The sequence below is a fragment of the Magallana gigas genome, chromosome 2, assembly GCF_963853765.1.
Source record: "Magallana gigas chromosome 2, xbMagGiga1.1, whole genome shotgun sequence".
Classification (NCBI taxonomy): domain Eukaryota; kingdom Metazoa; phylum Mollusca; class Bivalvia; order Ostreida; family Ostreidae; genus Magallana; species Magallana gigas.
This window is the reverse complement of record NC_088854.1, coordinates 31,572,242-31,588,418: the sequence shown is the minus strand read 5'-3', so window position 1 is coordinate 31,588,418 and position 16,177 is coordinate 31,572,242. Positions and strand designations below refer to the sequence as shown.

Here is a 16,177-nt window from a genome sequence, read left to right as displayed (position 1 = left end):
CGAGACGAAGTTGATATATGGTATATCATATAATATGATATTGTATTGCATAATATTGTATAACATTTTATTGTTTCATATAAATAGGGTTTTGTATGATATAATAAATATATTATATCATATGATATTGTATTATATTATATATAGATAAATTTTATATCATACATACTACGAGGGTCACTCAAAAAGTACGAAGACAATCTGGCTGTTTATCATATATTTTTCAGTTAAGTCATAACTAACATATTAATTTATGAAACAATACTACTTTTATTGATATACGAAGTTTCGTTCCATTTGATGAAAATGTATCTTTGTTACCCGATTTTATATTCAACATGTTTTGTCACCACGGCGTACTGTAACGTTGAAAACATAACGTCAAGATGACGCACGCACAGTTAATAGAAATATCCAATCTTTATATCACCCTGAGTCTTTTGTGCTTTTCGCCATACAATTTAAATCGGCAATATTTCATTTGACATCTAATTTGTTGTTTTTTTATTCTTGACCGCATGTCTCTTCGTTGACAGTAAAGAAATCTCTGAATGCCTGATGACGTTGTTTATTTTCCCGAGTTATATCTATACTGTTTATACTTCTCGTTGCGCCGTGACGTCAGGCGACGTCAACGTTTTAGTCAATTTTAAAGAGGACTGTATGTCTTTCGTAACTGATATCTGTTCAACAAATCTATGTATCCCGTCGTTATTTGGTACATAGAATATCATGACAATTTTTGATTTTAGGATTGAATATTAGTTGGCTTTAAGCCCAATTTATGGAGATATTACCTTGAAAATAATATGATGAATTGTCGCCACACAAAGTTTGACCGTGCGCCGTGATCTCATTTTTGCAGGATCAGATTTTAAATAATTCCTAGAAATAAAGGAATAAATGAAATTTTTTGATTTCAAATCATTTGAAGCAACTGCTAATTATGTCTACTGAATTTATTAACAATAATATGACGTTAAATAAAATGGCTATGGAAAGTCATCGTATTTTTTTTTACCCTCGTATACAGTTTGAAATTTACATATCATATAATTCAATATTGTAACCTATGATATTGTGCGAAATTGTGTCAAATCACACCATGATATGTCATATTTTTGATAACAAAAATGAATTTTAAATAATATGAAAAAGTTAATTTCATAAAGATGTGTCTCGTCTCGGTGAGCTCTGTAATCTTTGATTACCTATTTCTTGTGCACATGTAATACGATATTTATAAAACGTGGTTACTAGCTAAAGTTGTAGTTCAAATCAATCACCAAAATACAATATATCCTTGATAAAAGTGTCTAAGTTATTGATTTTGATTATTTTATTGATTTTACCTTTTTAAAATCCAGAAGCAAAAATAACAGATGATTTGGCCGTGTAAATGAAAGGTAAATACAAAAAATGAGTGTTTTGAATTACCAAAATAAAATTGAGTTGCACCTGTGCAAGAATTGATAACAAATTACATGTGTGTGTGTTTGTGTGTGTGGGGGGGGGGGGGGGGGTTAACTTCTTATCTTCTGTTCTAGGTTGAAAGATTAAAATTAATTACTTAACGTTAGCATTTGAATTTCTATTTATTATTCAGAGTTGAGTGTGGCATATACTTTCACTTCATATCAACGGAATATTCCCCCGTATGTATAATTATTTTTTCACATCAAATCAAAATCTGTTCATTTTATCGCATACCTTGAACTGCAAGAGTCATTTATAGTTTACCCTTGATCTGTTGCAGCCTGTCCTCCTAGAACTTATGGAAATCAACATTATGGGGAGAACCGTGGTCATAAATGTAATTGTGGGCGTGGCGAAGAGTGTCACACTTTACATGGCTGTATAAGTATTCCGACTGGTGAGCAAGGTTCAGATTGTACATGCTAATGACTAAAGGGTAAACTGTAATCTTATTTTAATTACAAAGCTATTTATAATATTTAGACATTCACATGTAGTTCGATATTTTCTAGAGTAGTAGTGTCTTTATGAATTAATTTTGGGTTTTTTATGAAAAATAAATTTGATACTTTAACGATATCTTATTTGATTAAGTAATAAATCAAATTTTACCAATCATATATTATTCCACTGGTAAGAACAATCTGTATTTATAAACAATTAACATGATTGTATCACTAGAATATACATTTTGTAGAAAGCAATCACTTGTTTTATTGGGGATGTTGTTCAACAAACGCATTGTCTTTATTCTGAAAAAAAAAACAAGTTTTTAACATTACCATTCTCAACAAGGAAGTTTTAAATCAAAAGTTGGAACTTATCATTGCATTTCGTTACAGCATTGGTAAAGCAAACAACAAAACACTTTGTAACAACAGTGACAGAGACAAACTCAACTACTCATGAAAACCATTTTCAAAACACTTCAGCTTTAACAGGTAGCATAACGTTATTGGAAAATTGTATTTTAAAACAATTTGATTAAAAAAGTTAACGATAGTCCAGAAAAAAAGCAAAGAATCGAGAAAGGTGATACACCATTCTTGAAAAACATTTGTTCATATTACATTGTACTATTCTAAATATAGTGTTACCGTATCTAGACTAATGATGAGTACGTTTCATTGAATTTTGTTTCCATATTGGAAAAACCAACAACAAAGCAGTCTGTATCAACCAAGACAGATATATTTTTACTGTTTGTTTTACGGTTCTTAGAACACTCCATCTCTAACAGGTAACATGACACTTTCTGAATACTGTATTCAAACACAGTTATTAATTTTTTTTAAAAAGATCAGACCATACCAGATCATAAACAAGTGTGTACAACCGTAAATACCAATGTGCCCTTAAAGTTAAGTCACATGATATGAATAGAGGGAGCTAATATAAGCTGAATGCATGTATAAAAAAGTCTACTGCACTGAAAAACAGAAGAGAACAGATTTGGTTGTCAGCCTATCTTGTACTACCAGAAGTTGGCCACAGAAAAGTAAGAAATTTTAAACAAATAATAATCTTTTTTTTATGTAATTTTGTGATACATGTATAACGTTTTTTTCTCCAAAAGTCTCTTATTTGCTTTGCCTGGTAAAAAAAAATCATCATGCCGAATGTTATATTTTTTAAGGGAAATCAGTCCATGGATGCTGACCCTCCAGTCATTGCGAGGCAAAGAGAGGACCAGTTTATTTTAGTAACTGCCATTCTGCAGGCGCCCAACAGTGATCAGTCCATCGATTTAACATTTTAACATGTATATATATGTATTCTCCAATATATAGAAATTACATTTTTGAATATTTTAAATAAGAAATGTTAAAAATATTTCTCAGTTTTTATGTCATCATTCAGACAAACTAAACATCAATAGTTGAAATGGTGATCATCTTAAAGGGCTGCAATTCATTGAAGAATATTAAGATGCAAGGCGTTTAGAGGGCTATGCTTTGAGGTTTACTTGTTATCCAAACCAGTACATGAAAGGTCATTTATTTGTGATATATTTAGCAGCTGTGTTTCACTATTCAATTACTATGCTGTTATAATTTGGAGTAACTGGGCAGACTATGCAGGGTTCTGTATAAATAACGTTAGTTTTACATCATTTACTTGTAACTTGTGATGTAATTCATTATACATGTAGTATAGGAACAGATGTCCATCTCCAAGAGAGAGTGATAAGTGTAGGCTAAGGAAATGATGAAAGGTGTATTCCCAAATGGAATTTTTATTGACCATGAATGAACCATATTGGGTCAACTACAAACCATGTAACTTTTATCAAGAAGATGGGGAAATAAGATGGCACAACTGCCCATTTGATTTAGTCGTAAAATACAATTTCAAATCTAACATTTTTTTGCGATTAAATATATTTGATGTTGTAATACAGGTTTACAAGAGGTTAATTTCTAACTATATTCAGTTTGAAATATTTCAAAAAAATGATACGAAAAAAATAATAAATCCCAAAGTATTGGTGGCATCGAACCCACAACCTAAAAACTCTAGTTCTATAAAGTTGCCTAACGTCTGGTGCTCTAACCACTGAGCCATTTCATTCAGACATTGGCCACGAATTTACGGACTTATATTAACTTTCTAAAACGTTCAATTTTCTTGGCTACAAAATGACATTTTTTAAGTAAAGTGGGTCATCTCTCCATGTTTTTGTTGGTTGAAATCGGTTTAAATTCTATTAAACCGCATTTAGACTATGACAAAAATATGGAGCTCAGACCCACTCTATAAAAGAAAAGGTATTGAAGTTATAAAAATAACACTATTTGGAGGTTTTGACGCGCATACGCCAGTTTAAATCAATCTATTACAAGTAATTAAAATATTTAAGGATTACAAACAGATGTTACATGAAATATACATCATTTTTAATTATTTAAAAAAATGTATCAGATTTAATGATATTTTAATTTTTCAGTTTCTATTCATTCCTCAAATGGGCATTTTAAACGCCTTATTCACCCATTTTCTTTGTGAATGACAAATTTTTTTTTTAAATATCCTTAAATGAAAAAGAGCCTGATTTGCATTGTTGTTACCATAAATGGAAATAGTAAAAATAATTACGTCAGGAATTAATTTAGAATTCAATTCAATCATAAGATCTTCAAAGGAACTTTGCATGTACTGTAATAAATTTTTTTCATTTATTAATACAAGTCTGATATCAGTGGCGCAAATTGCTCCAAGAGTTGGTGAAGGAAAATAAGGAAGAGATATGCACACTAAAAACGAAATTTATTGCATACATATTAGAATGGTACAACAAAATTAGAATTCATATCTAAAGCACACCCTGTCCAATCCTTCAAAACCCCAATTAAACCAAACCAATCAAAGTGTTGCCATTGACGACTAAGTAACAACAACCAATGGAAAAAAATGACTTCCACAGTATATTATATTGATCCACCGACCAAGTTATCTAGGTCATTTCTATTCAGTTGCCTGCTAACAGAACTTTGAACTCTAGGATTGTACAGGGGGTGCTGGGGCTAAATTTGAACTAAATTTACAGTCTTATTTCCATCTAATTCACTGGCTGTTCATTTTTCATCAGTTCTTCCAAACAATTTTTCTAAATTATCGAAAAAGACCCTACCTAGACTAAAAGAAAGTACATGTAATTCGCAATGTACAAACTGAGGTGAATAGTACATGTTTTTTTTCGTCTGTTCATAGCTACTGATGTGCCCTGATTTCATGAGCACTAGAAGTACATGTTTTATATAACACAGTACAAAATGTATATATATACATGTATTATACATACATATAAACCATTATCCAAAATAAAGCTGAAACACTATAAGTACAGATTCATATTTTATACGGTATATATATTAAAAGCAAATACCTCGCACACATTTTTAGAACATATATACTCATGCATATGAGATAATAGCACCCTATTCATAGAACTCCTTCAATCGGCAGTAATCTAGCTGTTTTCTGGAGTCCTATGATCAATATACAGTTCATAAAATAACAAAAACTTTCCAAAAAGTACATTTATTTTTTTTATCAAATGCAGTTGAGAGTTATGGCAAGAGAACGAGTTCCTTTTCTTCTCATGAACTGAAGGAACCCAAAGAGCCCTCTAATGTGTCAGATCCAAAAAAAATCAATTTTAAAAAATAAGATTAATTTTGTTCAATGAATATCATCATTTAATATCACAGGGGAGGGAGAAAATAAAGTGAATTTGACTTTAAATTTACATATTTCATTCGTAGCTACCATAAGAAATATACACATAAAATAAAATCTTAATTGTAGAAGAAAAAAAATGTCTATCAATAATTTTGGCCTAAATATTCCTCAGTAAGTACTGTATATAAAAATTATAAGCAGGCAAGAACTCTAACTTTAATTCTTTGATGGTTTTTCAAATAATTATATAAAGGAATAAATGGTAAAAATAGGGAAGGGGAGAAAACAGCAATAAATAAAGAGGATAACCTCAACAATATGGTTTAAATATTTCACACCCAATGTATATAGCTCAATATATATGTACACAACAACTAATTGCTTCATATAATTGTACATTGTAGAAATACACATGTACGCTTCTACAGCAAAGTAATATATCACACACACATTACATGATCATGAAAAGACCAGCAGTGAAATTCCATGCCGTTTTGAACACTTTCTTCAATACATTACCAAATCTTAATGCAAGAGCCAAACAAAAGTTGTATATATTGTGGTATATATATAATAATATTTCTGTAAAAAATGTAAATGTATCTGGTAGTGGCTGAAAATTAAATTTATTTATAATGCAGATCATTTTATTTCTATCACATTTTGATTCAGAGTAAAAAATACAACCTCTGGCGAGAACAACCAATAAATCTTTTTTTTAAAAAAAATGAAAAAAAAAAAAGATGGTCAATAGTTGATATACTAGTAAACAAATTTTCATGAAAACATAAATGCGGTGATTGTTGATAACAGTGTATACGATAATAAGATTTATCTACAAACGGACAACAACTTTTTTCTTCAACACACAATGACAAAAACAAACGTAAGAAATTACCCGATCGAGAACAACAGAGCCAGAATGCCAACAGCGGCATTTTGTTGTGGAAGACACTACCATCTAAGTTTGTTGTTTATATAATCAACATCTCTGGTCAAAAGCTATAGTCTCGTAACTAATACACACTTGATATTGTTTGGGGTGGGGGTACTGGGGAGGGGGGCATTAACAACAAAGAATTGCATAATGATTTATGATATGATCACATTAACATGCATTCCAACTTTGGAGCAATATGGTTACATATTGTTCTCAGTGTGGTTAAACATTTGATTTATACCAGCACAGACAGTATATTTAGACAATGAGATGCTTGCTAATGCATCGTCTAATTCAGCAGTATGTAAAATCATTTTGCTACTGTTAAAAAATCAAGTGGGTTTGATACAAGGATAAAATAGGGTTCTAAAAAGAAAATTCATTCAACATCTTTACAAGTTCCTTCTAACGCATACAAAAATATACATTTGTAACACAGATACAATATCAAGACACACAATAATATTCAATATCCTTGGATGTAAAAATCCCCTCTGGTTTTTCTGTTCCTCTGGGTGGGGGAATGCTCTCTATCCTGTGGAGTTCTCCACCTCTGTGCCAGGGCTTCATTGTGCAATTCAGATCTCTTAAATTTTTTATTTGAGAATAAATAATAATATCTTGCAGCATGACAAAATACACGATTAAAGCTATCTAAGCACTGATCTTTACATGTCCGATGTATCCAGACCAATGTAAGTTATGGTGAGAAAATCATAAACCAATGAAAAGTTAGTTCTCTTCAGTCTTTCTTTCCTTGACCAATCATGACCTTTGTTACAAAATTGACAATGGCAGATGCTGGTTGACCAGGATCTAATTCAGCAAACAGGTGGCAAGTGTTGTCATTTCCTCCGCTCTGTTTCTTTGCCACAAAACCGAATATTCTAGAGAAGAAAAAAATCACAAAATGAGTAAAGGTAGACAATTCAATTTACATTTCATTTTCAGCTAAAATATTTCTTTTCTTATAAAATTTTTGTTGAAAATTTGATACATTTATCATTTAATCTATCATCAGATAAGGAAATTAGTAAACAGAAGTCACTTGAATAATATTAATAGCATAATGATTTTAAAAATTTGGGAAACCAACAAAAATTCACCTAAGCATTCTACATTAATAAGACCCTCTAAGAGTAGAACTATCTAGTCCTATGGATAGACTTACTGTTTTCCTTCGGGGTCCATTCCACAGTATGTGACAGAGGAGACAGGGTAGTGTCTTCTGAAGAAGAGCCTGAAAAAGTGTGTGAATTTGATTACATTCTGGCCTATGTGTTTGTGACTCACAAAAATATTCTCAACATACTTGATCAATATTGTAAATTTTCTTAGAAAATCACTTTTTCTAAAACAAAAAATTTAGTAATTTTCCCATCCTGGATCTTCCACAAAGGATAAGTGCAATAGTGCAGCTCTCTCCAAACTTATTGAGAGAGTGTTACCTCTCCAAAAAATGTCGAGTCAAAATACTCTGAAATTGCTATATTAGTGGTATTGCAGCTAAAGAAAGGATATGCATTTGCACAGTAAAAATGTTAAGCGTCTAATATATGTATTGCATACGGTATATAAAATGTTCGGTGTATTCTTGTAAAAAATAAAACCAACCAGGGTTCACTATCTGCGTAATTTGATAATTTTGGATACTGTTATTCGATATCCAATAATCCCTAAGAACACTTACTTCCTTTGGTTATCTGTGAGAGTAATACCCTGATTAGAGACTTTGAAATGAACAACAGTCTGCTTTGGTTTCTGGCTACCATCAAACGTCTGCTTGATTGCCTTGGCGACAGCTTGGGGCCCTGTAAGGGACTCCGTGTCCACTGAGTTTAGGTACATGACATTGCAAGCTAAAAACAAGAGAACAAAGATTTTTTCATTTAAAGTTTTGTTCTGAAAAATCATCCAATTGTCTCTAAAATAGGGTGCACAATGTGATGTATTTATTTGGAAAGTAAAAAATATAGATTTCCCCTTACCTGCGCCCTGGGCAAGAAGAGCTGCAGCAGAACTAGGTAGGTCTGGTGATGTTGGGCCATCGACATGGTCATGAATATTGTCTGTATTGGAAGATTCAAAATATCATTTACCAAAGTGAAAATAAAGTAAAAATATAATATTTAAAAAAAATTGTACTACATATAAATGTATGAACATAGCTATGTAAGATTAAATGTGTCCAAAGTTTCTCACCTGGTTCTGGTAGAGCTAATTTACATGGCAAGGCCAATGGTGTCAATGAATGCTGGTACACTAATGAAGCCAAGCTTCCTGTAAAGACCAAGAAAAATGAAATTTAGAAATCAATCCCCTCTAAAAAGAACAAGGTTATCTATGTAAAAACCATTCATAAAATTTCCTACTTGTTCCTGCTTTCATTTTGAAAATGAAATTTACAATCAATTTAAGAATCAAAATATTTTGCAATTGAACAAGAATATTTATTATCCAAATTTTGTTACCGGTACTAGGGATATTGAACAAGATATCTGTGAGCCAATGCTCACTAGTGATACCCCCGCACTGATGTGAATATGCAAAATAAGCAAAGTCGACATTTAACAGAAAGCTGGCATCCAATTGGTACAGAAATATATCCCACAATATGGCATGCCTAAACAAATAGTGTGTTAAAATTTCAAGCATCTGCGATAAACAGTTGCTGAGAAATCTTTGAGGAAAATTTGTTTGAAAATTTTGGCTAAAAAAAACAAAGTACTCATTTAACAGGAAGTTGACATCCGATTGGTACAAAAATATATCCCACGATATGGCATGCCTTAACAAAGACTGTGTAAAAATTTCAAGCATCTGCGATAAATAGTTGCTGAGAAATCTTTGACGGAAATTTGTTTGAAAATTTTGGCTAAAAATAAACAAAGTCATTATTTCACAGGAAGTTGACGTCCGATTGATACAAAAATATATCCCACAATATGACATGCCTATACAAATAGTGTGTTAAAATTTCAAGCATCTGCGATAAATAGTTGCTGAGAAATCTTTGACGGAAATTTGTTTGAAAATTTTGGCTAAAAATAAACAAAGTCGTCATTTAACAGGAAGTTGACGCCCGATTGGTACAAAAATAAATCCCACAATATGGCATGCCTATACAAATATTGTGTAAAATTTTCAAGCATCTGAAATAAATATTTGCTGAGAAATCTTTGACGAAAATTTGTTTGAAAATTTTGGCTAAAAATAAACAAAGTACTCATTAAACAGGAAGTTGACGTCCGATTGGTACAAAAATACATCCCACTATATAGCATGCCTATACAAATACTGTGTAAAAATTTCAAGCATCTGCAATAAATATTTGCTGAGAATTCTTTGACAGAAATTAGTTTGAAAATTTTGGCTAAAAATAAACAAAGTTCTCATTAAACAGGAAGTTGACGCCTGATTGGTACAAAAATATATCCCACGATATGGCATGCCTTAACAAACACTGTTTTAAAATTTCAAGCATCTGCGATAAATAGTTGCTGAGATAAATGCGACAGAAATTTTTGTTACGGAAGGACAGACAGACAGACAGACGGACGGACAGACAGACAGACAGACAGACAGACACACAAGGGTAAAACAGTATACCCCCTCTCCTTCGGAGCGGGGGTATAAAAACAGATCATATTGCTGAGTAATTTCCCTTTTACTTGGCATGAACATCTATGATCAAACAAAAACTCATTTGGGATACATACCGAAAACAGGTTCATTGTTGCATCCTCTTAGTCTAACACCTTTAGGGGTGGGTTCGATTAGGAAATGCCTAACGAGATCAACCGATGGGTCCCCAGTGGACTTTGTCTGGACATTAGCTGGGACCGTCGCAACCTTCAGCGCCAAACCAAACGCACCTGGGAAAGAGTTACTGTCCCTAACTACAAAGGTTCCAGGTGCTTTGTCTTTCAACAATTGGATGGCTGAAAAAGAAGGATATAAAATATAGAATATCATGAGCTCCATGGTTCTGCAATGACAAAGGAAGGAAAAATGGATATTTTCAAAAAATGAATGCACTTCAAAGGTTTAGTTTACTGTAAATATATTGTTCTTTTCTAGAAACTAGAGTTTTTTCTAGGCATCATAAGACACGTGTACAAACCTTCCTCTCTGGATATGTTGGGCTTGTACCAGTATTTGGAGGTGTCTTTAACAAACTTTGGTGTTGCATGGGTAGCATCTACCGAATCTGAATGGACAAAAAATACACAAGAAATCTTAGTAAGTATAATGCCCTTTTTAAGTTATATGCAATAAAAATTTCCCCTGATTTCCATGCTATAACAAAGTACATACCAGCTACAGATGACAAGCTTCCCCTGCGGGAGAGTCCAAAGTAGACGCTGGGGGAGCTCTGACCAGTGACCGTGTTAGGACTGAGGGCGGCGGAGTGTGACTGTGACACATTGTTACTGGCCACGTGGAGCTGATGTCTCAAAGTGTTCAGCGTCTCAGGGGAGTGGGGGCTGTAGCAGAACAAAATGAATTGATCAATGCTAATATCGCAGCAAGGTTTTTCTATTTGCATTTTGCATTAATAACTGGTATATGCAGTGAAGTACAAGTAACAGTATCTTTTCTTCACATTATACTCATAGTCTCAAAACTTTTAAAGTATTTTTTTTAAAAATTTGATTCATTTCATTTTTGATGAAAAAATATAACAATAGTGTTTAATACAGAAGTAATTACCACTTTCATCCTCCATATGAAACAAATTAACAATTGTTTTTCATTTTAAAAAACCTCAATTCTGACCTTGACCTAAAACACAAGAAAAGGTTGTAAACCCCCTTACCTAGCTGGACTCCTTGAACCAATGACGTTGGACATCATTTGAGGGCTGGAGGTGTCTATGTGAAGTGGGCTGCGTGTGCCCATGTGTTGCTGATCCTCCGTCAGGTAATGCTGCTGATGTTGCTGGTGCTGTTGCTGGCTAGTCTGGTAGCTGTGTTGCTGGTGGCTGGTTTGGTAGTTCTGTTGATACTGGAAGTGTTGTTGTTGTTGTTGCTGTTGTTGTTGTTGTTGTTGTCTTTCCAAGGTTTGATTATGGGCTTGATGTTCTCTCATCAGTTGACTGTTGTCTGGGATGGAAATAATGAAAATGTATAGTTTTTAACATGAAATACATAGTGAACATTCTGTAACATTGAGAAACAAGATTACTGGGGAAACACTAATGAAACTGGCACATGAATCAAAGTTGTTGAATCAATAATTCTTTCAAAAAGCTGTAAAAAAAAATATCAGATTCGACCTATTATATCAAACTCTTTGAACAAGGATTAGCATCTTTGATTATTTGCTGTAATTCATGTAATATGAATCATCGTAAAAATATACCCCCCCCCCCCCAATAATTTTGGTTGTTCCCCAATACATGTACCTAATCATCCCTTATGCAATGTAATGTTCCAAAGCTCAAGTATTCTGTATAATAACACATGTACAATCTTTTCATTAGGAATTTGAAGATAAGAATTGCATAAAGATTGCCTCTCTCAAAAGGAAACCTTTCAATGGAAATAGAGAAATTTTCTAAAATTTGGAATATGTATATTCACCAATCAAGGACCCTCAGGAGGCATATGTGTATACATCAAAAACAATAATATAACTGATTATGACAAATGGATGCATTATGCAAAAAAAAAATTGTCTGGATCCATACAATACAGACTTGTACATATTTGTGTCCTTATCATCAATCATATCTGAGCAAATCCTGCAAAAAAGTTCCATTCACAGTATTAAAATCACATACAAATAGAAAGCCTTGTATTTACCTTTTAGAGGCTGATTAATTAAAGAATGTGTATAGGATGTCATGGTGGCTCTAAGCACACAAGTTAAGTGTGTTGCCCTATGCACAGAGCATCAGAGAGAGAAGATGTACTACAGTGTATGTGAGATTACCCCAGGTGTTGTTACGTAGTGTGCCCTGCTAAATGTCACGTCCTGGCACAGTAATTACCATTAAACCAACAACTATTCCTAGCTGTGTGAATAATCAGTGATAATCATTCAAATCAGAACTGCAGAATCGTTCACTGATAGAAAATATCTAACTTATACATAAAAAATATGTGAGCACTGGAAATTAAGTTATAAGCTCTTTTTATACACTAATTAATCAATACTGTAATTACCTGTGTACATTCCTGGGCTGACCGGAAAACTTGGGGTGGTGGCTGTCGGGAAACTGGGGGTGGTGGAACGGTTTAGGGTTCCCACGTTTGTAGGTGAGCCTTCAGGCTCCAGGGGCTGCATTCCAGGCCCTATGGGTCTAAGGCTGAAGCGGTCCTCCTCCACAGTCCGAGAAGTCTTGGGGGTGGCGGCATAGGACTGTCCCTGAAACAGCACATGATTTTACTTACATTTCAAGATTCAAGTCAACTTTTCCATTTTCATCTGTAAAATGCTCTTGCTACATAAAAAGCACCGAATCAGGAAAATGTCTCCAAAGCAATTACTCATGCAAAACTGATTAATATTCGGTGTATCTGAAGAACATTCACGATACCTTTCTCCCCCTTTTACCTTTGAAGTGAAAGATTCCTATCCTCAACCTTAACCAGGTAAAAACCTCTACATGCTTTGATAATACAAGTTTTTGGTCAAAGGCCTACAGGCTTTTCTCCATTATATCACGTATCATTAATTACAGAACCTGCTTTTGCCTAACCTCGTACTTAAAAGGTTGCAGCACAACATCATGTTTCTGGTAATATTTAACCATCATTGATAATCTGAGGTTATAAATATTATTGATCCAGTTTAAAAATACTTTGACCTTTTAAAAGTAAATGACCCTTATATTTGGCAAGCAGGGCGTAGTACAATAAACATCAATTCATAACTAACAGCCTGAGTCAATAAAATTATTCTGCCATGACATTATATAAAAGTAGTGTAGGTGGAATGGATTTGTTATGAACTGAATCTATATGGGCTAAAAATGGGGAGATGTGCATAATTTGCCGAAATGGATGAATAAGCAGACGATGGAGAACATGATTATCTGGATGATGCACATTACTGCATTCTGCTCCCCATAAAATGCTCCCCATGAATTGCTCACCATATCAATTCACCGTTAATCAAAAGAGGCACCAAATGCCAGTTACCTATGGGTGCAAGCTATAGCTACCGCACTCATTCCAGTACCAAGTGCACTGCATAAATCACATCTCTGGCTTCCCTCATTTTTTCTTTGAATCATAATGACCTCATGAAAAATTATCTTGCTTTTCCTCCATTTTCACTTTACATTGGCTCTCGTTTGATAAAAAAAAAAACCTCAATGTAGTTAACAGGCTTGAGAAAAACCAGTTATAGCTGCTTATGTTGCATAATGTAATAAATCAAATCATGAAGATTTTCAAAATCAAATTTAAATCTAATATTCTTTTTGATATGGGAAAGGGAAACACAGAATGAGAGAAAAAGTCACATAGTGTTTCTTTGCCTTTGCAGATTAGAAATACATGCATACAAAACTAAATTTCATATAATCCATAAGATCTCAAGAGGGGCTGGGTGGTCTTGGCTATTTTTAGACCGTAATAATTTCATTTAAATGAAGAGCCCTGCATAAAAATACAGAAAAAAAAAACCCCAATCAATTTTTCTTTATAAATTATGGCTAAGAAAAAAAAAATCGTATATAAAAACCTTTAAGGAAATTCTAATGGGTAATTTGTTAATGATCGACCATGCAGCCTCCTTTTCAACATTAGAGCAACATTTAAAGCCACAAACTTACAAGCATGGTATTGGACATCTGTTGCTCTTGTTGCTGCTGCTGCTGTTGCTGGAAGTTGGTTTCATACTTGCGGGTCTCCACCCTCCTGGTGACAACATGCTCCTGGGTGTATCCTCCCGGCGTGCTCTGTTGGTTCAGATTCGGTTGATTTAGCACAGTGTTGTTGACCGAACTCAACGACTGTTTCAGATCGTCCAATTTATTTGATTCCAAATGATCTCGCTCAGTCTTGTATGATTTTTCTACGTTTCCTGAAATCCAAAATTACAAATTTTGTTAAGAAAATGGTAAAAACAACCCATGTTTTTTCCCCCAATTATTTCTTTCTTACTGCAACTTGAAAACAACTTATTATTATTCTTTACAGGGTATAATCCTCTCTGATTACTGATAATCATTAGTAATTTTTAAAATTCTTTTATCAAAGCGGATATTATCATACATTTAGTCATTAGTAAATTGAAATAATTTTTTCTTATGCATAAATAAGCTTGTAATATCATACAGTATTACACATTGATTATATAACAGAAATACACATATAAGTTTCTATGTGGGTATATTTTTTTCTAGATAACTGAAATTTAAAATATTTTGTCATGGGTAAAAAAAAAACAACCCACAGAGAAACATTAATTTAAACAAACAAACACTATATCTTTTTTTCTAAAACTGTACAGTCTTCTGATAAAATGCTCATTTAATTTCAAACTTTATCACAATGAACAAACTTGACAGAAAACAACAGTCAGAAACATATCAACCTCCAAAGTGGGTTGCACTAAGAAAACATCATCTTTTTTTTCTTTTTTTTTTCTTTATATATATGTTAGCAGCTTTTTTCTCTTCGAGCAGTTGCAGAGAGCTAGATCAGGACTTGGCATTGGTATGACACTGAGCATGCAACAGTTCTTTCATTAGAGCATTCCAGATGGATGCATCATCCATTGGGGTTTAGACATCATGCAATAAATAAGGCATCCTGCAATAACCTTAAAGCCTTGTTCAGCTTGAGCTCATAAGCTATAACTGCTTCAGTCTATGTGGAATCGAAGTCTTAGACAACTAAGATGCTTCTACTTTTAGAAAACACATGAAAAAACGTGTTACCTGATCTACCGGTGGCATAATTAAAGACAAGGGGTGATGATGATCTGTCAATTTACAGCTCAACTGAGGAAATTCTGACTAAGAACCTTAATTGTCTTTTCACAAGAGCAAGTTGGCCCCAAGTTCAGAGCATTGTGGGGTTTTTTAAAACAAGAGAATATGGTTTTTGGACAAATTCCCAACCATCTTAATTACTCAAACTCAAACTGTTTAGTGAAATATTGGACGACGCTTTCTGACAATGATTCCCAATATGACATTGTGTAATAGATAGGAAATAGGATTTTTCTTGCCATACATGGATAAAGTCAATCAAAAAACGGCTGTTATGTCTGCATAATGAGGTTTTTTAATGTTTTTTCCCCATAATTGCTAAGAATCTAACCCCTATATAGAGCCCGGCCATGAAAAAAAAATATAGTTGACTATATTTATAATATTTTGCATTGCTGGGACTAAAATTGAAATATATATTGTTTACAATTTTACGTGAATTCTGATTATGAAAATTAATAAGTGCCTTGTAATGTGGCTGACCATGACCTCGTTACCAAAAGGTCAATTTCAAAAACGGTCAATCTAAGAGCTAGGATACATGTACATGTATATAGATAACTATGGCGACATTACAAAATACACTAAGTATATGATTGTTCTGGATTATTATACACACACAGAGAAAC

At 33.2% G+C, this 16,177-nt stretch overlaps 1 protein-coding gene and 1 long non-coding RNA gene across 9 annotated transcripts in view; one reads left to right on the top strand and one right to left on the bottom strand.

Moving 5' to 3' along the window:
- Window positions 1–1,548: 1,548 nt before the first annotated feature.
- On the top strand, window positions 1,549–3,231 carry LOC117681503 (uncharacterized). Its single transcript, XR_004596154.2, has 3 exons — window positions 1,549–1,655; window positions 1,757–1,873; window positions 2,319–3,231. It is a non-coding gene; the product is annotated as an uncharacterized lncRNA (long non-coding RNA).
- A 1,495-nt stretch (window positions 3,232–4,726) lies between these two features.
- LOC117681208 (tensin-3-like) overlaps window positions 4,727–16,177 on the bottom strand; it is a 38,908-nt gene continuing 27,457 nt past the window's right edge. For all 8 annotated transcript variants that reach the window (XM_066076145.1, XM_066076150.1, XM_066076151.1 and 5 more), the window contains exons 12-22: window positions 14,385–14,635; window positions 12,769–12,970; window positions 11,418–11,703; window positions 10,916–11,085; window positions 10,722–10,808; window positions 10,318–10,539; window positions 8,801–8,878; window positions 8,587–8,667; window positions 8,289–8,457; window positions 7,770–7,838; window positions 4,727–7,485 (exon numbers count right to left, since the gene is read on the bottom strand). In XM_066076145.1, the coding sequence (XP_065932217.1) occupies window positions 7,341–7,485; window positions 7,770–7,838; window positions 8,289–8,457; window positions 8,587–8,667; window positions 8,801–8,878; window positions 10,318–10,539; window positions 10,722–10,808; window positions 10,916–11,085; window positions 11,418–11,703; window positions 12,769–12,970; window positions 14,385–14,635 (1,760 nt within the window). In that variant the 3' untranslated portion in view covers window positions 4,727–7,340. The remainder of the gene's footprint in view (window positions 7,486–7,769; window positions 7,839–8,288; window positions 8,458–8,586; window positions 8,668–8,800; window positions 8,879–10,317; window positions 10,540–10,721; window positions 10,809–10,915; window positions 11,086–11,417; window positions 11,704–12,768; window positions 12,971–14,384; window positions 14,636–16,177) is intronic.